Here is a 25,523-nt window from a genome sequence, read left to right on the forward strand (position 1 = left end):
CCAAAAACTTACACATGTTCTTCCTGGATACATGCCAGCCTCTCCTGCAGTTCAAAAATTTCGATGTCTCGTTTTTTCAGCTGTAGCTCCACCTCAGTAATCTGCAAATCAAGAAAATGCAGCTCTAACCACGACAAGAACGTTGCCATAAAAGGAGACTCAAGGGCAAGCTAAATGTTTAATCATCTTTTTGCTCAGTTTCAAGGCTGCAATGGCAGCAGCACTTGTTGCTGCTTCTCAAGCGACTTCCAGTCACTTCAATTCATTCAGCGAACCGAAGCAGAAAGGTATTTTCAAGTTGTACTGGATAAGAAAACTTTCCCCTTTTAGGTAAAAAGAAGGCACCTAAAGTCAATGACTAATTCATAATGTGTGTAGCTAGGAATAAAATTTAAAATATTTGGCCAGTCACAGGAAAAAAAGCTGTAAAAATCAGTTATTCACTGAAGCTTTTGTTTCTTGCAATCGCTACTACGTTACAAAACTCAGGAGGCACCCAGGACCTGTGTTTGTAAATAGCGCAAGTGTCTATAACCTCATTTCTGAACCTGCTGCACATTGCGTACTACACTGATTCACACGGTTCTATGAAAAAAAAATGGATGTCATTCCCATCCTAGAAATGTACACACTAGTTCTCTAGCACCCGTACAAAATGTCTAGTTTTTAAATAATCTAAAAGTCTGTTCACTCACATCTTTTCCACGGAACTTACTTTTACAGCCTGCTTAAGAAACCCCTTTAAGACATGTTTTGCAGAAACGACTGCCGGCATTGCCGAGCCATAAACTATTGCAGAACGAATCGAGGCCAAATTACAAAAACTGCACATCAGATACAGTTCCACAACTTACAAGGAACGTCGACAAACCTACACTCTCGTAATTCCCAACATCCAATGAAGTCTAAACTACCGTATTTACTCGCATAATCCTCGCACTTTTTTCGCCAGAAAACTGATGCAAAGTTGGGGGGTGCGTGAATTGCGCACAGAAAACTTTCGACAAAAACGCAGAGAGCGAAAAAAAGAACGAAGTGGCCGCAAATCGGGATTCTCACGCCAGCAACTTACAGCAACCTTTAAGAAGTTCTAATTAGAGCTTACCTTAACAATAAAAGCAGAGGTTCAACACAAGGCAAGATTTATTTGAGACACAAAAAGTAGAAGCATATAGTCGAGAATTAGAATACCAAACGCGAGGCTTGTGGGCGTTGCGGGCGTAGCGGTCGGCGCTCGGCAGGAGCCCTCAAAAGGTAAGCGTAGGACGTCAGTATTGGGCTGATGGCTATTCAACAGAATCGTTCACAGTTTCCTTCTGAAGAAATAAAGTTTATCATCAATCCCAGTTTTAAGCATGCAGCAGGCCCAACGCGTCTTAATGGCTTTCAGCTGCCGTCACCAGTAGCGAACACAAAACTCGCAGGCTCCGAAGGGCCTACCGGCGGCCCTGTTGCCGTTGTTTAGCGCATGATCTATCCCTTGCAATTCGAAGCAGCCATGTGGCTTCAGTATCGCCCCATAACGCGACGAAGATTGCCGACACAACATACAAAACACGCCACAACACGCAACGTTACTAGATCCTGCCTGGCGCACTGGCCACTTCGGCTTGGTTTGGAATGAATTTCTGAGCAATAGTATGCTTGATGCTTAAGATATGGCGCCAGATAGCGCGCGCTATCAACATCAGTGGCTGGAACGAGCAGACGACATTATTGCGGGAGTTTTCGGGGGTGCGATAATTACTTGAGGAAAAAAAATCGCATTTTTCTCGGGCGATGTGGGGGGTGCGAGAATTATGCAAGTGCGAGGCTTACGCGAATAAATACGGTAATGCTGTGAAGACTGCTTTTCCAAAGGTAATTTTGAAAAAAAAATGGATTAATAGAAATCATCACTTCCAATGTTCAGTTCTCTAAAAGACCCTGCATCCATTCCAGCCCGCAATCTGTGCGATACCCTTGCCAGCCCAAGCCACCCACCTCGTCAAGCTCTGATCCTTCAGTCTGGGACTCTGCGTTCTGTGTTGGCTGTACCGCCTGTGTGCCTAGTGACTGGCCATGCGGCGGCAAGGGCGTTTGGGTACTGTCATCTTTGCAGCCGGGTTTTTTCCCCTTCTCATCGTCTTCCTCCTCATCCTCTCCTTCAATGGCAGTCAGGTACGAAGTGCTGCAGGGCGAGCTGGTACGCACACTCTGGGCACCACTGTCGCTGTCCACCGGGGAGTCACTCTGGTACCCAGCAGCATTCTGTGAAGCAGATGATCAAGCTTTTACTGCTGCTCCTGTTGCACAAGTGTTCAACTGATGGGACATTTATTAAGATTATTAATGACAACCATACCAGACTGTTCATAGCACCTATTTAAGAGAAAATATACAAGCACCACCTCCTGACCTGTGCACGCCTGCCATTCATTTGTGCGAGTCATGCCAGGTGTTTCCTGCAACTATACATACTTTTTCCTTTTTAATGCAAGTACTAAGCACATTAATAATGAAGCTTCCCCAGGCACAATGTCAGAATATTGCCGCCAGCACGTAGTGGGTTGACAGCAAGAGCGGCTCTAAATCTGGAGGAAAAAAGAAGATCGCGTTTTTCTTTGCTCGAGAGCCAGCCACGACTGACGCATCGTCCTAGTGCTAGCTACCTGGTGGTTTAATAAATCCCCCAGTACTTGTGACTCATCGTGACAACTGGTGGAGGTGCTGGGTAGTCTCACGGATGCTGCAGACCCCCCCAGGAAGCCGCGATACGAGTCCAGTGCCAGTCAATACTCCCGTGCATCGGACCAGCCGCCGAATCAGGGGATTGCCTCCGGAAGCCGACGATACTGCTCCCACCACGTCGACAAACATGACCAGCGCTTCGGTGCAAACCTCGGCGACCGGCACGGGAAGCACGACGTCGAACCGCTACACGTTGGAAAGCCCACGCGCACCGGCGACGTTCCATGGCTCGGAGCACGAAGACGTTGAGGACTGGTTGGCGGATTTCGAGCGCGTAGCCGCCTTGAATCAGTGGGACGACGCGGCGAAACTGGGTCGTGTCTACTTCTATCTCGAAGACGGGGCACGTACGTGGTATCAAAACCGAGAGGAACTGCTGACGACGTGGCCCGAATTCTCTCGTAGACTTCTGCAGACGTATGCCAGTGCTGATCGCCAAGAACGAGCTGAACGAGCTATTCTGGCCCGCGTCCAGCTGCCAAACGAAACTGTGACCACGTTCGTCGAAGACATGACGCGCCTCTTCCGACGGGCCGATTCAAGAATGACGGAGGACAAGAAGTTGCGTCACTTGATGCGCGGTGTCAAGGACCAGCTTTTTGCCGGCCTCGTGCGCAGCCCTCCGAAGACGGTCGCGGAGTTCTTGTCCGAGGCCGTGACAATGGAAAAAATGCTGCAGCAGCGATCCAACCAATACAACAGGCAAGTCAATGGCATGTCTACTGCCGACATTTTCACCGCCACTAGAACCAACAACGACTATCTACGTGAAGAGTTACAAAAGGCTGGTGTAACACCTCATCCTACAGTAAACTCTATTACAACTGTGATCAAGGATGAGCTGCACCAGGCCCTCCGGGACACCTTGCCTCATGATACAACTGTGCCAGCTCCTGCTGAATACCGCCGTGAGACAACCTACGCAGAAGCTTTGAAACGCCCTGCTGCATCGCCGCCATTATTCGTCCATCCTGTTCCTGCTGTTTCACTACAGTCAGCGCAGCACATGCCGTACTACGAAGGCACGTACACGCCACCACCGTTGGCCTTTGTCCCTGGTGCTTCTGTCGCCCATCGTTCAGTGCAACCAATTCAGTACATCGACGATCGGCGCACGTCTCCTCGAAAGTCTGATGTTTGGCGCACACCTGATCGCCGGCCTCTGTGCTTTCACTGTGGAGAAGCTGATCACTTGTACCGCCAGTGCCCATATCGCCGTCTTGGGCTTCGCGGCTTCTCTGCGTACTCACCGCCACCCCGTTACGGCCAGAGACCGCGCGACATCGAAAACTACCTCTCCCAGCAGCATGCACCACCATCTGCCGGGCGCCAGTCGCGCTCGCCATCACCGAGGCGATTTTCATCAACGCCCCAGCGGTATTCTACCACACGGTCTCCCAGCCCCCGTCGGGAAAACTAGACCAAGCGACCTCTGGGGGCGGGGTCGCTGAACGTCGAAGCGCTGAAGACCTCCCATTGACGCAGAACTGTACAGAAACCGGTCCGACATCACATACTGCTGCAAAGGATGGCCGACTTTCACTCGACATAGCAGTGACAATTGATGGTTGTGCAGTTAATGCGTTAGTGGACACCGGCGCAGACTATTCCATACTGAGCGGGAAACTGACAACGCAGCTGAAGAAAGTCATCACGCCGTGGCATAACTCGCAGATTCGGACAGCTGGTGGCCACGTCGTTACTCCACTGGGTGCCTGCACAACTAGAGTACAGATTCAAGGGTACACATTCGTAGCAAGCTGCCTTGTTCTACGCGAATGTTCCCGTGACGTCATTCTGGGAATCGACTTTCTACAAGAAAATGGAGCTATCATTGATCTACAAGAGCGCCGCATCACGTTCTCAGCCCAGCGAGCAATCAACGTGCAAGATGGTGGAAGGCGTGTCGACGTACTCCGTATTTCTGAACAGAGTGTGACGCTTCCTCCACGAACAAGTGTTCTAGTCGACGTAACATGCTGTGGTTTGGGCGATGGCGATGAGGTGGCTGAGACAAATTTAGAACACCTCCTGCAGCAAGGCATTTGTGTAGCTAGAAGTGTAATACACCTTCGTGATGGTCTATCTGAATTGCTCGTAACCAACTTTAGCAACGAGCATCGACATCTTTTCCGTGGCACTTCGATAGCGTTTGCCCACGAAGTAGCAAACGTCACCAACTGTTTCACGTCCGAAATAGTGGATACCGCCGACACGTCAATGAGTAATATTGACATCAATCCTGATCTGCCCACCGTTAACCAGACTGCACTACGAGCGCTTTTGTTCGAGTTCAGGTCTTGCTTCGCAACTTGCTCAAAGATCCGCCAGACGTCCATCACTCAACACAGGATCATCACGTACGAAGACGCACGTCCGATACACCAGAACCCCTACCGCGTGTCGGCCAAAGAACGTGAAGCAATACGTACGCAAGTCACCGAGATGCTTGACGATGGCGTTATTGAACCATCGAACAGCCCGTGGTCATCTCCAGTCGTACTTGTCAAAAAGAAGGACGGGTCGCTACGCTTCTGCGTCGACTACCGAAAGCTTAACAACGTGACGAAAAAGGATGTGTATCCGCTGCCACGTATCGACGATTCGCTGGATAGACTTCGTCGTGCCCATTATTTCACTTCTCTCGATCTCAAAAGCGGGTATTGGCAAATCGAAGTAGATCAGCGAGACCGTGAGAAAACAGCCTTTGTGACTCCAGACGGCCTATACCAATTTCGAGTGCTCCCTTTTGGCTTGTGTTCAGCACCGGCAACTTTCCAGCGAATGATGGACACTGTCCTCACAGGGCTCAAGTGGCAGACTTGTCTTGTCTACCTTGATGATGTGGTGGTCTTCTCTACCACGTTTGAGCAGCACCTTCACCGCCTGCGCAGCGTGCTGGAGGCTATCCGATCGGCGGACCTCACACTAAAGCCACAGAAGTGCCACTTCGGCTATAAAGAACTAAAATTTCTTGGACATGTAGTTAGCGCCGAAGGAATCCGTCCCGATCCGGACAAGCTTGCCGCTGTTGCCGAATTACCAGCTCCTGTCGATAAGAAAGCCGTCCGGCGCTTCCTTGGTTTGTGCGCCTACTATCGCCGATTCATTCATGGCTTTTCACAGATAGCAGAACCTCTGACTCGTCTCACAAGGGACGACACGCCGTTTGTCTGGGAAAACGAGCAACAAGCAGCTTTTGATGAGCTGCGACAGCGCATGCAATCAGCGCCCGTTCTCGCTCATTTCGACGATGATGCTGACACGGAGGTCCATACCGACGCTAGTAACATTGGGCTCGGTGCAGTGCTCGTTCAGCGTCAAGAGGACATCGAAAGAGTGATAGCCTACGCCAGCCGCTCTCTATCCCGTGCCGAGGCGAATTATTCCACTACGGAGAAAGAGTGCCTCGCGGTCGTGTGGGCAATCACCAAGTTCCGTCCGTACCTTTATGGTCGTCCCTTCAAGATAGTGACGGACCATCACGCGCTCTGTTGGTTGGCAAGCCTGCGCGACCCTTCAGGTCGGCTAGCACGGTGGAGTTTGCGGCTGCAGGAATTTGATGTCACCATCGTCCATAAGTCCGGCCGTAAGCATGAGGACGCTGACACACTGTCACGCGCACCCCTTCATGTCGTCAGTCAGGAAGCAGAGGAAGACGAAGGCTTTCTGGGCGCTGTTAGTGCATCAGACTTGGGCAAACGACAGCGAGATGATGCAGAGATTCGTCCAATCATTGATCATTTAGAGGGCCAGGACGCAATTATACCACGTCATTTATCCCGCTCGTTGACGTCGTTCTGCCTACGACACGGTGTGCTGTACAAGAAGAACGCTCGTTCGAACAATCGTGCTTACCTCCTGGTGGTTCCTCGAGACATGCGAGACGACGTCCTCTTCGCTTGCCATGACGAACCCACATCCGGTCATCTCGGCTACTCAAGGACACTTGCCAGAGTGAGCGAGAGGTACTATTGGCCAGGACTTTCAGCAAGTGTAAAGAAGTACGTAAAGAGCTGTCGGGAATGTCAGCGCCGAAAGCAACCATCTGTTAAGCCAGCTGGTTTGCTTCAGCCCATTGAAGCACCCTGCACGCCGTTCGACCAAGTCGGCATGGACATTCTCGGGCCATTTCCTATGTCTGCGGACAGCAACAAATGGGTGATCGTCGCGACCGACTATTTGACACGCTACGCTGAAACCCAGGCGATCCCACGAGCCACGGCTTCTGAGGTAGCACAATTTTTCATGCGCCACATCGTGTTACGACACGGTGCTCCTTCCAGTGTAATAACGGACAGAGGGACGGCATTCACGGCGCAGCTTACGGACGAAGTTTTCAAACTGAGCAACACCAGACACCGAAGGACAACTGCGTACCACCCGCAAACCAACGGACTTACTGAACGACTGAATAAGACCCTCGCAGACATGATCTCAATGTACATCGACGTACAGCACAAAACATGGGACCGGATCTTGCCTTACGTGACCTTCGCGTATAATACCGCCGTGCAAGAGACCACGCGATTCACGCCATTTCGGCTTCTCTACGGCCGCGAAGTGCAGACCATGCTAGACTCAATGCTACCGTGTCAGGACGAAGACGAGTTGGCAACAGACGCCGAAGAATTCGCAGAGCGTGCCGAGGAAGCCCGGCAGCTCGCGCGACTGCACATCGGCCAGCAACAGCAGGCAGACGCACGACGCTATAATACCCGCCACAGAGAAGTGTTTTACAGCCCCGGAGATCAAGTTTGGGTGTGGACGCCCGTCCGCCGCCGTGGCCTTAGTGAAAAGTTGCTGAGCCGGTACTTTGGCCCATATAAAGTGTTACGCCGCGTCAGTGACGTGAACTACGAAGTGGTTCCGGACTCAACACCCCATGCACGGAGCAGGACACGGCTGAGGCCGGACGTCGTTCATGTGTTGCGCATGAAGCCATTTATTGCGCGTTGTTCGTAACTTTTCCTTTACCGTACAGCGTTCTTTGTGTTTTTTGTTTATTTTGTGAACTTACTTTCTCGTTCATTGACGTTTCCTATGTTGGCACGCTCTTCAATTTTTACTTTCACTTCATCCGAATTTCCATTTTTTTTTTACGTGCCTATGTAGTAGCATCGCGGTGCTGCTATGTACTTTTCTTTCCTCTTTTTGGTACTTGTTTTTTTTTCTTTTCGGAAGGGGGGATAATGCCGCCAGCACGTAGTGGGTTGACAGCAAGAGCGGCTCTAAATCTGGAGGAAAAAAGAAGATCGCGTTTTTCTTTGCTCGAGAGCCAGCCACGACTGACGCATCGTCCTAGTGCTAGCTACCTGGTGGTTTAATAAATCCCCCAGTACTTGTGACTCATCGTGACAATATGTGCCAACGTTTGCTAGCAATTTGAAGTTTCCCAACTGAAAACCAGCGACACGACTATGCAACTAAAGGTCCAGTAGACGAATACCGTAAAATTAAGCCGCCCCTTCAGCGAATAAAAATTACCGGGCAAAGTGGAGTGGATAATTTTTTTCAGAACAACCAAAATTTCAAGACGGCAGTAGCAAAATTTTGTTGCAAGAAAAAAACAGTGCATGTGGACTTTAAAAAGACTTCTTGTTAGTGGCACAGTGGGTTACAATGTTGGCATGAAACAATGGCAATGTGGAAGCATGGCAAGGAAGCACGTCAGATAGGCCAACGTAACAGCTATAAGAAACAAACACTGGTCTTGGAAGCTAAAATTTGCCTATTTCTTCATGGTACCACCCTGGTACACAGACATCAAGGGTCACACCTTTGCTTGCAGGACTCTGTAAATTGTCAGGTTCATTGAGCACCTTTATACACCCAGTTCGGTGAGCAACCTTCATGCAGGGCTAATTTCAATGACTAATTTCAGGTTCAAGTGCTTTGCATGGGTGCATTGTATGATCGGGGTGCCAAGTTAGGGGCGGGCTTTCATAGAAAAGAGTGTAAACTTGGAATTGGCAATTGTGGAGGCGGTGATTGCCCCGAATTTACCTTTATGTACATCTTGATCATTTACTAGCAGAAGAGCCTACTCATGTAAAGGAACCTCTTTAAAGAACAAGGATAGAGTAGGTGCATATATAGTAGGCATTTTTAATTCTTGAATGGCAACTTGCCACTGTCACTGCTCACCACTAAAGAAAAGTCTGCAAACAATATTCTGATATTTCTAACATGTGGAACGAAAATGTGGAAAATCGGGAGCCCTTCCCTAATCGGGTAAAAGGGGGTAAGAGGCCTAGGCATGGGCATACTTGATATACTGCTTTTCTTTATCGGTAAAGGCCTCCACCTAAACGCTGTTTTTTTGCTGAATCAGCATGGAGTCTCATGGTGTAGCATGGGCCAACGAAAATACGATCACACGATCATAGAAACATGGGTTAGAAATTGTTTTCTTGAAGTCTATAGACTCTTCAAATTTGGACTTCCTGGTATCGACTTTACACTTTGTCCAGAGGATCACTTTAGACCGTCAACATGAAATATTTTAATTGATAATGAGTTTTGCAGAATACCGCAAGGTGACAGAAGGGTTAAAGGGCCCCCAAACCACCGGTCAAAATGTGGTGGGCAAGTTATGCATGGGTCTACAGCGAACATGTCGCCACGAGAATTTTTTGAAACTGCGCCATAATGCACGTTTGATGATCCAAACCCGGCAATCACTCCTTTTGGTTTTTTCCTTCATTACGCTCTACTGGTCACCTCTCCCAAAGCCACTTTGCCCTCCTTGTCCCTCCCAGGCTCGAGAGGCATACATCATCGCTTACGTGCTGTTCGAAACACCGTCCTATTTCAGCTGGCACGACTATGCCCACTCCGAGCTTGTTCGCTAACCGCTGTTGTCTTGCTGGCCCGTGCTTTTGCACACACACATTGAAAGGATTGCCAACATGATAAATCTGTATGGCGACACGCAGTGCCATAGCACGTCCGCGCAATATTAGACGACGTTTCTTCTGCAACGCGACTAACAACAAACGAAGAGTGCCGGCAGGTGTGTGCAGACTAACCAGAATACGTAGGTTTGAGCATGACCAATCGCAGCATGACTTGCGCTACGCATCACAGATTCAACTTCTCGATGCCAAACGGAGGTTAGAAAGACCTACAGAAGAGGTGGGGAGGGGGGGGGCGGGTTGTTTCCTGGAACCTGTGGCGTGCCCGCAGCTCATAGCATTGCCACGTGCGACATAGATCGCGACGATAATCTTTACACAATAAGAGTAGTTACCCTAAATGTCTGAAAAAATATAAGAGATTGTTTAGGGGCTCTCTTGGACATTTCAATGAAGCACCATAGCGAATTACTGCTCCCAAATTATTTTCGTATAGTTGGAAATGCATTATTGTGCTTTAGGATACACATTGAGCAAGCATGGGTGGTAGCCTAATATTCAAGGTACTTATTTTGGGTCATGGGGACCCAGGTTTCGAACCCCAGCCTTGTAAAGAAAATTTATTTGATTGAATTTTGGTGCACACTAGCTGCGTGATTGAGCAGGATTTTTTTTTGACATCACTGTCATAAGCTACACAAGTCAGTCAATAAAAGCTTCACTTAGAAACTTGATAAGTGATGGGGTTTAACACCCCCCAACCACGACTACGAGAGATGCCAATAGTGTAGGGCTCCGAAAATTTCAACCACTTGGTTTCTTTACATGCATCTAAATTTAAGCACACGGGCCTCAAGCATTTTCTCTAATAAACATGCAGCCGTACTTGATCCCAAACAACTACGGGTCAGCCAGTGAGAACAGCAACCACCAAACCAGCGTGGCAGGTGCTTTAAAACGTGAGGGGACTTTCAGAAGATACAGTGTCTGATAATATGAAAAATAACTCCAGAAAGAATGCTTACCCATTCGGTTCGGTGATGCTATTACAGCGCTCATTTGTCCACCTATCCTATTCTACCAACATGGACTAATCAGAACCGAAGACTTAGTTTGCTGCAGCGCTGTGGCTGCACAGCCTAAACATAAAAGTTTGGACAGTATTGGTTCTGTTTGTACTTTATAAATAGAAAGTTTATGCATATGAGGCAAAAGAGTTTCTTTTTTCATCCTCTGCATGTTACAACACAAGCAAGTGGAAACTGTTTCTTCAATTTTATAAAGCCACAAAAATAGTTTCATACAGAAAAATGTGGCAAAATCATCGTACAAATCACAGCTACAACACGCAGAAAAGTAAAAATCCTGCGATATTGCTCGTAAAGGTCATAAGGACAAACAATAGGCACCGTGCATGGGCACTACATCTCGCTTCGCAGCAACGTGCACTCGATGATTATGTTGAATTTGCTCTTCTGCGCTAGGGACACATGAAACTGAGTATAGAGTTTCTGAATGCATTTTGAAGAGACTGGCAAGGTACCCTTAAGGAAAACCCAACAAGAAAACTATGCGATTTCAGTAAACAAGCTTTTTTTTCTTTTGATAATGGAAATCTGAAGCAATGACAATTGTTAGGGTGAACATTCAAAAACCATAATATGATAACGATAAAATTCATACTGGAGGACTTTAGAAATTTTGACCACACTGGGTTCTTTAATGTGCACCTAAACGTAATCTCAAGCATATTCTTTGAAGTATTACAGCACACTGTAAAGGTGTGCAGACATAGGAACAAGGAAAACCGACAACTGCAAGGTTGCACCGTAAATGCCTCCTCTCGTTTGTTCAGGCAAATTATTTGTTGGCCGCCAGCTCACTCCCCTCTATTTTGCAACAGACAGAGGCTTTCCTGCATTTGAGCCACTGTTGGTATTTCGCGAGACTGTTGGTCTAGTGGGTCATCTTCCTCTAAGGGCCTCGAAGCAAGTCTACTATTTTGGCCGGCTAGTCGACCAGGACTTTGCCACCTTCCCCCGTATCGGCAAAGGGAGCTTGTCCTCCCCGTTGCATTAGCACCGAACATCACTGTAACGCGTCTTTTGCTTTGTTTACGTCCTGATGAGGTTCCGCATGGTGTATTGTACATGAACTTCGGCAACAGTTTGTAAAAGAATGCCGCCTCATTCAAGTTCTAAATGTTTCCATCTTCATACTGCTGAAGTAGGGCGCTCAGCCGATGCTTGCGCCGTCCGTCCACGGCGACGCTGTCCACGGCTTCACTTTCCCCAACAACCGACTTTGAAAGCACTCGTGCCGTTTCATTAATCAAGCTAGGTGTTGCTGGACTTCAAATCTTGCTTGCCCATTTAGACTGCTAGGGCTTTGGCTTTTGTAGTCAATGCAGGCCCATTTAAATGTACTTCTAGCGTTCTTCAGCCATTCGAGAAGAACTCTTTTTACTTCAGGATACATAGAATAACGTTTCGCTTCTGTTAGGCTGAGAAACTCTTCTCGAAGCCTTCCAGTATGACATCCTTATTTTTTAAAACCGTTGATAATGTTGATGGTGGTATTCTGAATTGTCTTGAGATTCCAGACTTCTGCCGGCCTCCTCCTTCCACGTCCCGTATCAGTTGTACTTTCTGCTCCAATGTCAGACACATCCGTGCAGGTATCGGCAGTGCCATTTTCACTAGATCAGTACACCCACACAATGCGCACGCACAACATCACAAATTCCCACAGACCTCGCACTAAACACGCGCATGTACGTCTTCTTAACACGGATGGAAATAACCCAGGGGTCAGGGAGCACGCCAAGCCTGCGTGCTGGTCACGTGAAACAACCGCTTAGCCGCTACCAGCGACGCAGTGATAAGCAGCCAGCTAGAGTGCCTCGATACACTTGTCCGCCTCCGCGTCATCGAGGCACTTTTCAGCTAGCATGTTGGTGGGAGCCTCCATACCAAGGTAGGGCGTAGACGGGAGGGTTAAATCCGCGCCACTGGGACTCACGCCATTTGCATGAGTCTGCACTGGCGTGCTTTAGCCTGGCGAGGCTAGCACAAACATCGCTCGCTCAGCGCAAGAAAGGCCGCTCGGCTCGGCGGCGGTCGCTTGCCCGCGGCCCTGACTGCACATTCGCAGAGCAAGCTATTGACATGCTCAGAGTAACCGGGTCTAAAATACAACTATTGGGGCCAGGACTGCGTGACACTTCGATAAAAGCAATCATTCGAATAAAGCCACTTCTGTGTAACGAGGGTTTACTCTACAGTGTAAGTACAGGTGTGGCATGCACAGGAAGCTCCCCTTGAAATATAAGACTGGAATTCGGACAACTTCACAAGCATGATGTCAAGCAACTTCTAACTGCACCTTGGCACCGACTGCCAGTCTGGAGAGTCCGTCACAAAGATCGGCCGCAGGGAAGGTGTAGTAGCAATCACCATCGCCCTCATCATCGTCGTCAGGGTCTACATAGTAGAACGAAAGCAGGTCCTCATCATTGCATTTGAATCCTGGGTGCCCGTCCAAGAAGTCTGTCAAAGTGTTGTACGCAGCCAAAACCTGGCGAGCTTGCTCAGGTTGCAGTGCTTTCAGCAGGTCCTCCTCCTGGGATGGGCCATTCTCCAGCAAGACAGCTTGCAGGTGGCTGCACAAAGCAGTAATGATAGTTGATATGCAAAGCTATTATGGTACAGTAGAATGAGAAAGCAGGCAAATTAGAAATCACACATTACATCAGACAGTGCAGAGAGCATCGACAGACTCAAAAAGCTGCAAAGGTCTTGGTCACTTTCACACTAAGTTGATCCTTACGCCACTCCTTGCATATGTGTTATACGAGAAACGTGCAGCCCACCTGGTGCAACAATCCACTGCACCAATGTGTCGCCAGCGTCGCAAGTGGTCACTTAGGCTTTCACTAGCATGCTATGAATATTCTGTGCGTCTGCTATGCCCGCAATGTATGCGAGGACATCCGCGTGAAGGGTACATAGATAATAAACGGCAGTGGGGGATTGTTTGGGGCCACAAAAGAAAAGACAAGTTATACGGGGTCCATCACATTTTCGATGCAACAGAGCATGGGCATGTAATGGTGTTTCAAAAGGGAGATTCATGCAGTCGGCCTGCGTAAGCCTGGAAGCATAGCCCACTACCATTGATGTTTGAAGGCATTCTTTGTTTTCTTTAGCCCGTTTATGCTGAGTAAACGATGGCATTTGTGTGTGAAATGTGTTAGACAACCTTTTGTGACGGCCGCAAGTAATACATACAATTGCTGAACTTCACGTAATGCATTTAGTAATGTGTGGCAGTTCTGCAAAGTTTTCTGTGCAGTAGATATGCCTTAGCTGTCACGTAGTGCAGCTTCACTTGTGCACGTGATGCTATTAAGAGGGAGAGGTTGAGGAAAAGAACAGACGCAACTTCTGCAGCCCTAAATTGGAGCACAGCTCAGCGCCTGTAGGGGTGGGGTGAGGGTATTAAATATGTGGACAAGATAGAAGAAGAGAAAAGGCATCCATGACTGAGGACGTGTGTCCCCAAGGAAGCGAAAAACCACCTTGAAGAGTGGTGCCACGCAGGAAAGAGGAGGCCCGTTTGTGTAGCCGCGGGCAGACCATGGCGACAGAGTGCCATGGTCCGCGAGCAAGCGTACAAGGAGACAAACTTTCAAATCTTGCAGTCCACAACACATTTTGCAAAGCATGCTGGGATTCTGCCTTGCAGTTTCTGTTCACGAACTGCACCACTAGACAAACTGCGGTACAGCAGAAAAATAGCATGTGAGGGAGAATTGCTGGATCTATCCATGGCTTTCCCGTAATGAAATGTAGACTGCAAAAGCAAGGAAACATTGACTGCTGACACTCTGTTCCGCTAGCACTGTACAAATATTTCATTTCATTTCTTTTATTTACCACATCACAGAGTAGAAGGCATGGGAAGAAAAAGCTCAGCAGAGCTTGACTAGGTTTCACAGCCTGTTAGCCCAAGTCCTGCAGTTGCAGTACACACAATTTCTAAACACACACACACACACACACACACACACACACACACACACACACACACACACACACACACACACACACACACACACACACACACACACACACACACACACACACACACACACACACACACACACACACACACACACACATGCACTCGCACACAAAATATAAACATTCATTACATATGCCAAGTCATCAACGCATGAAACAAAATAAGCCCTCAAATTACTTCATCAAGAACACTCCATGTCATACATCGATCAATGTGACATTTTGTCCTAAACCTTTAAAACAGGAAAGAGTCATTCTGATCATTTGGTCCATAAACTGAAAAAGGCTAGTTCAGCTGTTTAGTCAAGACTTGATACTTTATTTCATAATTATGTCGAAGAACTAGGCACAATTTACACAGACTAAAGACTTTTGGAATACGCAGCAACAGTTTGGAATTGCTGTGCAGGAGGATAACCTCTAGGCAAGTCGTAAATAAGGCATGAAGTTTTCTTTTGCTGAAGATATACCCTTTCTAAACTTGCGAGCGTAGTAGTGCCTCATACAAGCTGGCTATAATCAACCAGTGACAAAAACAGATTTGATTTGAAGCAACAGTTTGATTTTTGACAGAAAGGACACGATTATTACAGTGTAAAAGAACAATGAAGCATGACACAGCCAAGCATACATTATTGACATGGACATCCCACAGCAACTTTTCAGTGAACCAAACAGCAAAGGTTTTAAAAGCTGACAATTTCTATGTTTCGGATCCAAGGCTTAAAGGGGCTCTTTGGAGCACGTTCGCGCAAATTATGCACTCCAGCAGGTTTAACTTCATCGTGCAGTTTGGAGTAACTGCCACTGTGATTGTAGTACCTTCTAACCCGCACCCTCCTTGCCATGGCCTTAGAAAGAAAAATCAATGAATTCCAATACACCGAACTACAGTTAAACCTCGTTATAATAACACGGGCTGTAGCAAAATAATGGATATAATGAGCGAATTGTTATTCCCCTTGAAAGTTCGCACAGAAACCAATGTATTCAATACCTTGTTTCAACGAGGTAAGAAATTTTGCTAGGAAATAAAAATTTGAACCAATGTAACGACAGTGCACAATGCAACTTTGAAAAAATGCACAACGCGACTATACTGTATTCAGCAGTTCAAAACTCCCACCCCACATACTCCAGCAATGCTCACAAAGCTGACAGCGTGCACAGTTTCTGAAGAAGAGAGCATTGCACGTGCACTGCTGTTCTGAAGTCTGTTTAAAATGCCAGCAGTGTATTTTGAAATGCAATAAATATGTGCAATGCACGAATTGTCTTTTTTACTTGTGAAACGCAGTTATTTTGTTGCATACCAACTTGCGGGGATATGCTGCGTACCACCTTGGGGAGAGACGCTATTTCACCCACTATTCGTTTTGGGCAATTACAAAGCATAACATTTGCAGTAAATGCCAGCTGCAGCTATAACAAAATATTGGTTATCCAAAAAAATCGTGGCAACCCTCAAATTTTGTTATAACGAGGTTGTACTGGATCTTGCCGTCCCTTTTGTATCCGATGTGTCCAGTCTATTCAACAACTACCAATAAATATTTCAAATATACGAAGCACTAGCAATGGGTGGTTTGCAAGTCACTCGAGAAAGTGACAAACGCATTTTAAAAAGTGGGGCAAGCAAATTTTAACATTGTTCTAAGAGAAGCAGATCATGCAGATGAAAGTTAGAAAAGCTACTGCTTCACCACAATGTGTTGCTGGAAAATTCACAAAAAGACTAACAAGAGACTGGCTTCTGTGACAGTCATTACACGCATTTTCAAACGATGAATGTGAACCAACTCGACCAGTTTTCAATTGTGCTATATGTAATTTCACCACTATTGCACACAGCTAATGTTAATAAAAATTAGAACGAAGCACACATTTAAAGAATATGAATGAGACTGACCAGCTCACCTTAGGATATCAGCGGCATCATCGTCAGTTAGAGGCAGGGGTTCTGGCATTTGATCCACACTGCAAAAACGGAAAAGAAGAAATTTCAAGAAAAGATTTTTAATACCTTTTTCAATAAGTGTTTGAAGCATTATTTAGTACAAAAAATATTCCACATTAAGCTCGTAGGCTGCTGTTCATATAGGCAGAGTTCGTTTTCTAGCTTTTCTTTTAAAAACAATGCATTAGCTCAAATGTGTACCACCACGTGAGGGCAGCTACAGAAAACTACAATGAGGGGGAGTTGCCACATAGGCAAGCACACTCTCGGCAGCATATTAAAAAAAGAACAAATGCAAGTTCACTTTCTTAAAGATTGGTCAAGTAACTGTGCCAATTGTTATATGTAAACGACATAGTTGACAGAAATGAGAGATTTCTGCCAAATTTGAAAAGATCAGAGTAGCAGTGAGCATGAAATTTATGCTCCCGGACTTACTCCTGCGTGGAAATAGCCATGCTTGGCTAATATGTTTAGTTTCGTTCATTTCATTTCTGCTGGGTTTACATTAAGGACTGCGCTCCTCTAAAGGATTATCGGTGTGCCAGATTTCTTGAAAACATACAAAGGACAAGCAACAGTAGTATAAACTACCAAATATTTCTTCAACTACACCTAAATTTCAAAATCGTTGAACTGACCATTATTTTGTTTGGCTGTGCACAAATAGAAACTATTGGTTTAACAGGGCTTCAGTGCATGAATCGCAAGCAAAAGAGAAAACTTATTGTGACTTCACAATTAAACCAATCTTCATGTGCAATAAATTAGGTGAAAAGCTGCGCTTATAAAATGACTTCCCCAAGAAACGAGTTACTGAACTCGTACATCTTAACGAGTATGAAGCGACAATCTCGCAAGGCAGAGACTCGAAAAAAACAAAAAAAAAAACAAAAGATTCTCATGTCCAGTTTCCACTTTCCCTTATGCTTCCTTGTCTCTTCCTTTTTCAAGGGTTGTAAAGATGTATACTATTACAAGTTTCAGTTGCAAATAACTAGCGCAAATTTCTGTGTTGAATTGTTGAGCAACATCGTAACGATGCGGCATAGAGCTGCAGATCAATGTGTACCTTAGCTTTGGTTTACATGTTTTCCCTTATGCATGAAAAAAATGATGCCGATTCAACTGAAATTAACTGTGGCCTAGTGCTCAGAAAACTGTCTCTCTCATCACATCATGAAGTTTCTTAAAATTAATTAGAGGGAACTCTGGTGCCGCGATCGTTCAGCAACCATAAAAATGATGGGTAGTACACGGATTTGCCTAGTCTTCATACCTGCGTGTGGCAAACCGCACTTGTGGCTTCGTTTATTGCAGTGTATCGGTTGTGCTTCGAAGTGAAGAACGAACCCTTTTGAAATTCATGAGCCGATTTTAAATGGTAAGCCTAAAGGAATAACGTGGTGAAGGGCAACTGCTGCACATTTGCAGATTTTTCGTTCCATAAGAGAACAGCTCGAAGTTGCATACACAGAGCCAGAAGTACAAAGATTAGACAAATCCCTGCACTAATCATCATACCCATGCTCGCTGAAGCACCGTGCGTTGCAGCTCCCATAGGCACTAGCGCCAGAGTTCCCTTTAGTGTAAATTAAGGAAACTATGCATCACACCAGGCAAAGAAGAAAAAAAGCATCACTACTATTGCAAAGCAGGAAAGCGCCTACAGCCCTACTGGTTCTCCTAAAAACATCAATTTTTTCAGCGAATAGGCTTGCATGGTGCAACAAAAATCTATTCAACTTGCATTAAGTTAAGTGTGACATAAGCATGTACTCTCCAAATAGAAGTGGTTCCGTTCTCGCGATCTCCTAGGATGTTCAGTTCATAATCCTTCCTACAATTCGAAGAACCCAGGACCCACCTCGTGAAAATTCTTAACTAATGACCCAACACACAGTAATGTTCAAACACACACATTTATAATAACTGTTAGCAAGAGGGGAAAAGAGTGTTCTTTTGCAGCTGTCATAGTTACACATTACTTGTCAGCTATTGCTTGTTATACTTAGGCAAAAGTATGTGTGTATAAAAAGAACATGAAATACAAGGCATCTACAAAACAGCCTAAATCTGACACTGTCAATTTGCAAACATGTTGCCAAAGACACAATGTTTTTATTTACAAGTAATTGAAAGTTGTGCTACTGCAGTCACAGTAATCTAATGACATGTTTTTTCTATGCTGGTATACTTGCATGGCTGATGCGACCAGGGTAAAGGAATGCCAAATACAAGTACTATAGAGAAATTTTTTTCGTAAGTTCAATAATTGTTCAATAGCTTAACTAGGCCAATAGTAAATGGTAATGATCACGTGTGCTTCAAAATCTCAGTTATTTGATTTTATGCACAATGACCCTCCCACAACCAAACACGACTCCTGGGGATGATCACGACAGCAAAAACGCTTTGCAAATGCACAATGCTTGCAGAAAAAAAAAAATGCTTCCTTAACACAATACATTTTGTTTCCACAAATAGTCTCTAGTATTTAACCTATCAACTTTAAATTGATGGCTGACCTATATTCAAGATATTTTATTATGCTCAAATATGCTCTAGACAGTTTTTGCGGCTTGAATACAGCATTCGCACATGTATGCTTGAACGAAATGGTGCCTATAGCAGACTTCATACCAAACACAAGGGCACTGCACAGCAATAATGTAAATCTAATGAAACCTGTTGATTTGCACAAAGCTGGCCAAAAAAAAAAAATAGGAAAACATTTTTATTGACAAGTAAACTCAACTTATGAAACTGCTATTGCGGCTATCTAACGTCTGTTTGGTATGAACATCCATAAAGGAGGTTGCCATTACCTGTAGGTCAGCACAAGTTTGAGAACAGCCGAGCAAGAAACTAACAAGTGGCTCACTTGTCCAAAACTGAGGTGCTGTCCGGTGATGACCAATCACTGTAAGGCATACTAGGCATCCTTTCAGGTAACATCGGAAGCTCGCCCTTACTGCAGATAATCACCCAAATAAAACCACTGGTCTACCTTTGAAACGCCACTTCGATGCTGCTGATCATCCCTCGATCTATATGCAACTATTGTACCAAAGCATGGCAGAGGACAACTGCATTTAGCACATGACGGGCAGCAATGTTAGACTATCGTAATTTAACATTTTCGCGAAGTTCGTCATGTTTTTCTCTATGAATACATCCTGCACGCAGCTTAGGTTACGCATTGACCTGTTTATGGCAAGCATGAGCCATACTATAAGGCCAGTGCAGCCCATTCAAGTTCCCGTGATTCGTCAACAAAAATTTACACAGCGTGGGAAAAGACTCAAATGCACGAAAAGAGTGCTGACATGGACAAGCGCCAACTTTACTACCGATTTTTGTTCAGAAAAAGGCACATATGTAGCAAAAGATTGCACAGCTCTAAACAACACACGTCTACAACCGTGCATGATTACTTGCAAGTTACAAAATTAAAACAAAAGAAAAGACTATCTCGCGAGAGCATACCCCTGAAAAAGATAATACTTTTTCGTGCAAGCGATGGAAAGCACGCCGATGCACGTTTCTCTGAAGCAAGCAATGTGCACCACCTCTACGATTTCTGGTGAGCCAATTCTCGCTTTTCTAGATTACCTCCAATTGTAGGCAGGCAGGCAACCAAACCCCTTACAATGCGCGCTCAAATATTTAGAGTTGCCGCTCTGCCCATTCCATCAGTGTTCCTGTAGGCATATATTGAGGCATCTTCATGTTTGGCCAACGTATTCCATTCCGCGGGACGCTAATACATACACCACATTGTCAACACCGTATTGTGCCGTAATTCATTTTTCCCACAAATTTTTCCCATGGTACATTTATAGAATCAACATTTTGTAAGGGTACCAACTTTCCCTCAAGTGTTAGAAACCAAAATTCATGTGTAAACATATCACAAAGACATAGTGTGATGCAGTTATGACCTGGCAGCCAAACTAAATTTCACTGCAGAAAAGAAGCAAAAAAAGAACTAGGGTACTCGCAGTGAGTGCTTGTGAGCCGACCACCCAGTCATGCAGCCGTTGGTCTCACTGTCACTAAGAGCTTGTTGTCTGCACAATGGCAAGTTTTCATTAACAAAAAAAGATCTCTTGAAGATGCCATGAAAAGGATACATATGATTCAACACAAAAGCACATGAGGACACGTCCACTTGCACAAAACACCCAGTTGGCCAAAAGACCTGGTGTGCTAGGCAAGTTTATGTCTTAGTTTGTCGAGAACTTCTTTGGTATGCGCTGAAACAGTGAAAATATTACCTCAATCTGTCATACTATTGTCGAACACTAAGGTGGGCCAATCAAATAAAATACTGCTATGTATCAAGCAATCCTTGCATACTTTTGAACAATACATAAGCAGTCTTTAAAAAGGAAATAGTTTTTTTTTTCTTTAATTGAGAGAAACTTGTCAAACTATGAGCAACACCAAGATGTCGCACGTGTCTTGTTTTCATGCCTCCACCGTTCAGCAGAGGCCTTAAAAATGTACAGATAACAAAACCGCAGCGGATGGAAGATAGCACGGGCAACGTGAGAGTGATGCAAAATTTTACATTCGAAGGAGATGTGAGCAAGGTCCGCACAAGAACTTTTCGTACCAACACTAAGGGAGAAAAAAAAAACTCAATCACTCTCCACAAGTGACAAATCAGAAGGGCATCTACAAACACAGCTAAGCATGACCTCAGATATACAAAATATACCATATCTCTGAGGCAGCTCAACCTACCTCAGCAATGATAACCACGTGCACAGAATGTTACATTAGGTGCTATTTTAAGGCTCCTAACAAGGCTAACAGCCTGCAAAGCAATCTCTGCAAGCTAATGAATTCAGTGAAGTGCAATTTCTCGGCAGTTATTTCACGACATCATCAGTGCCAGTGCTATGTACATGCTTTCTTAAAATATGCTTTTTATACTCACTTCATCCTAAGTATTGCAAAGAGTTCTGGTAGGTTTGCTTCCATGTTGCTGCAAAGCAAATCTTCAAACAATGCAAAGCAGGGGTCTTATTGCAGAGTGGCAAGACATGCTGAACAAGGTAGGAAAGCAAGTCAAAAGGCAAAGCCTGTAGTTTGAAAACTTGCCACATACTCTATGCGTTATGTACACCATGTTGCAGAAGCTTGTGCAGCATGTTCCAGCCTTAGTAGTCGCAGACGTAGTTACCTGCTAGATTAGAGATGCCTTACACTAACCGAGTATTTTTCCAGCACGTACAATTGGCATTTTGGCGACCACTAGATATTTAAAATTTTTCCCGGCAGTCTGTGCTCCCACGGGTTGCATTTTTTATGCTACTTTCACAATATTGCTTTACCTCATTTACACAATTAAAAGCAGCAAATAGTTTTGATTAAGCCTTCCTTGGGTCCTGTCACACAATTTCTTAGGAAAGGTTTCCATATTTCAGCATCTATTAAGATAGCTCTTTCTTTGCAACAAGACAAAAAATTGTTTCCAAGTAAATACATCAGTATTTTCCATTACATTACGACTGAAGGCAATGTTTCATGTATAGCAAGTATCACAAAACTGTCATAGAAGCCAAAGCATGCATAGACTTGACAACATGTGCAAGCTCACTTTTACATACATGTACATTTGTTGAGTGCGAAGAATAGCTTGCGCTTGTCAGTACGGACTCGACCAGTTGGACTGGCTTATGTGACCATTAGCCTGAAGCAGCAGTTAATATGCTTTCTCCTATACCTGTCCACAAGTGCACTCATGCTAGGCCTTGGTTCGGAGCAGCCTTTCATTCAATCATTCAGCTTATAGACAACTTCCAATTACTTATCACAAGTGTTATGAATAACTCGGTAAGCATGAGTCAAGCAGCGGGTTTCCAGGCGCATACCGTCTAGTAGAAGCGTGCCGGTGTGTGCAAGCACGCATCGCTTGCCGATGCGAAACTGCCAATCCACATGAGGCGCAGCAGGCACAAGGCGTGTAAGCAAGCGCTCCCATGAATTAGCAAACGAAGGCATGGTTTGGGCTTGCAAGGCTAAAAACGCACCCGTTCATCGCCGCAGGACGCCGCATTTTCAGTACAGAAGTTTGAAAACATTCACCGACAAATCAAATAACAGTGCCATAACTGAAAAAAGTGGCCAAGTAGCAACATTTCTTATTCACAACCAGCCATGCCTAGGGTTATCTAGCATATTTTATCACTATGGGCGGCTGGAACCTCCCTTACTCAAATGCTACTTGTAGAGTTAAGAAGCAAAAACATCTGTTTTGGTGTTTATAGATGGATAGGTATGGTTGTTAATTTTGAATAATGTTTCAAGGACATTCTCACATTTCGCTAACAAGGTGTCAGCGGCTTCTTAACCGGCTTTGTCGTAGTGGAATTCTCAAACTGTGAAAAACCAATGCTACTCTCAATTGCAACCTGAAAAACTCATTTCTGAGGAACGGAAAAAAAAAAAGACATTTTGAAACGGCTGAAAAATCTTGTACATAGAGAATTTTGCAAAGCCTCCTTCGTACTTTTTATAAAGAACCAAGGTTTCAAAAAATAATCCACATTACAAAACGCAAAACCTGGGTCACCTTAAAGGCTGGGTCACCTTAAAAGCAGCACCCAGAAACTGGGATGTATTTCACCAGTAGACGTGTGCATGAGCGAAGTTTGCAAGCCTGGAAAGTTTAAATACAAATTCTTAAGCAGTAGATATATCAGATTTTCCCACTCGGGATCACGAGTTCCAACACATTTATTTTCTTGCGATAAAATAAGCAGATTTGGTGCAACTAATTTGCATGTACAAAAGAAAGGGAACTTCCAAGAGCTTTTTCTTCGTTATACAGTATCAATAAGAACTAACACAGTCTGTCAATGCTTTTTTGGTAAATAAATTCCACCCACGTTCCATACAGAGACAAAGGCAGCCGCTAGGGTCACAGTGATCAATAACGGGCCCTCCGTACGCACGCACTCCATTCAGCCCAATGCTGTGCTGGTTCGAAGCAACAGCTTGTCTTGCGCCAAACCGCAATTACTGAACTACCATTCATACTTCACCTGACATGCAACATGATTAATGCATGAGGAGGTGAAAAACTTTCGCATACTTTTTAAAAATAGCAAGACTACAATGGATCAAGCCATGTCGTTCCAGTGCGGTTTCCCACTCCAGAAAACGGAGTGCGAGAGATTTTCTTCCGAGCAAAGGATATTTACTTAAGACTTCCGACACTGGGAAGGTCTTGTAAACTTACAAACTCGCAAAATGCAATCTCACAAGGGTTGAGCCAGCACCGATCGCGCTGTTTATATTCAGACTGTGGGAGTTTGATACAACTATATAGCAAATAAGAAAAGCTGTGCATTCATGTTAACAGCTTGCGAAAACTTCATCCATTTTGCCGCAGCCAACCTCGCTGCATCGACAAAACTTTAAATGGGGAATAACAAAACTTTTGCAAGGTAACGTTCCTGTGCCGTGTGAATTATTGTTCTGTTCATTTGCTACATCAAGGCTTGACAAGTTCACGTCACATAGACATTGCACGTGTAATAGTGTCACACATCACATTACGAAACTACGCAACAACACTCTGGTATCTCATATGTATGCACTGGTGGCACTTTCTCAAATGACACGAGTTACTAGGACACGCTATGTTTGCACTGCACGATCCAATAAATTCATTTTATTCAATAAATTCAATAGCTTCATGTGGAACCGGAGAAGTTGCTGCGTTGCACTTAGGAGCTCGTCTTTCACAGCCTGCTACTTCATCTGTTAGGCTGGCTGTGCCCGTGCACAGTTCGACGTGCGTCGCATCTGAGGGCGTGATACAAAACACAATTTAATTGCCCAAGGCATTTGGGAGCAGCAAAAAGATAGGACAAAACAAGCGGCGAGGCTATGCAGAGATATTTAGCTTACCTTCATCGCCAGCTGCAGTTGTATCGGATGTTGCCATGCTTGAAGATAGCAGAATGTCTACTCTTGGAAGGTCGGCTGAACAGTCGACACCTTTTAGCCGCTGGCTTCATTCTCACTGACCGGGATCGTGGCCATCGTGGCTTCGGCTTGCTTACATATATATACACTGGCAATCCTTTGAACAAGCTAGGAAAGGCCCCGGCCCGCAACTTTACCTTCTCAGGTTGCAACAACACGCCTTCATCATTTACGAAGTCATCAAGTTTGAATAAAATGCGTGGTGTCAAAATGTTTCTTGCACACACTCGCGTGTTCACATTCGAAGTTAAATCTGCCAGCTTACTGTCACGTTATCATACGTTTCCGTTTCTCTCTATCGCTGCCTGTCTTTGGTAAAGAGAACGACACCTTTTCACTCCTGCTTCCTTAGCGGGAGCGGCAACCCAGTACGCAGCAAGTCTTTGGCATCATCTCTTATGTGCACAATCCTTGTCCTCGCACATTATTAGCACAGTCAGAGAGCACTTGGAACGGTCGTAAGCCACACAAATTTAGAGAAACCATGAAAGCTGAACACCGATGCCACCGGATTCAGCCCTCTATGCAGCAAAGCCAGTGAACACCCGCAAAGCTCCCAACGCGCGCGCTCCTAGCGCTGTCATGTGAGCAGCCGTGGCGACACAGCAAGCTCTCACCATAGCAGTTGTGACCAGAAAAGCATTGAAGGACTCTGACTAGACCAAGAAAGTATAAGGGGTGATACATGTAGTGCAGCTGAAGACAAACTGCCGCCGGCATAGACCGAACCTGCAACCTTCAAGCACCGCTTCCAATGCTCTACCCCTCAAGGTACACCAGCCGTCATCGTCCCATATACTCTATTGGGTATATCTGAGCATTTGAATAAGGAAGTGTAGGTGCCACTTATAGCCATGACAGTGAGTTAGCTTCCTGCCTGCTGGCGTC

The 25,523-nt window shown here is 45.4% G+C and overlaps 1 protein-coding gene across 6 annotated transcripts in view; it reads right to left on the reverse strand.

Moving 5' to 3' along the window:
• The window catches only part of LOC142777422 (uncharacterized), a 139,481-nt gene that overhangs the window by 16,177 nt on the left and 97,781 nt on the right, over positions 1 to 25,523 (reverse strand). For 3 of the 6 annotated variants that reach the window (XM_075881789.1, XM_075881788.1, XM_075881791.1), the window contains 5 exons: positions 20,633 to 20,701; positions 16,589 to 16,648; positions 12,972 to 13,248; positions 1,984 to 2,250; positions 13 to 101 (listed from right to left, as the gene is read on the reverse strand). In XM_075881789.1, the coding sequence (XP_075737904.1) occupies positions 13 to 101; positions 1,984 to 2,250; positions 12,972 to 13,248; positions 16,589 to 16,648; positions 20,633 to 20,701 (762 nt within the window). The remainder of the gene's footprint in view (positions 1 to 12; positions 102 to 1,983; positions 2,251 to 12,971; positions 13,249 to 16,588; positions 16,649 to 20,632; positions 20,702 to 25,523) is intronic. The other 3 variants (XM_075881790.1, XM_075881792.1, XM_075881793.1) reach the window with 1 other exon arrangement.

The sequence above is a fragment of the Rhipicephalus microplus genome, chromosome X (genome assembly GCF_043290135.1).
Source record: "Rhipicephalus microplus isolate Deutch F79 chromosome X, USDA_Rmic, whole genome shotgun sequence".
Classification (NCBI taxonomy): Eukaryota; Metazoa; Arthropoda; class Arachnida; order Ixodida; family Ixodidae; genus Rhipicephalus; species Rhipicephalus microplus.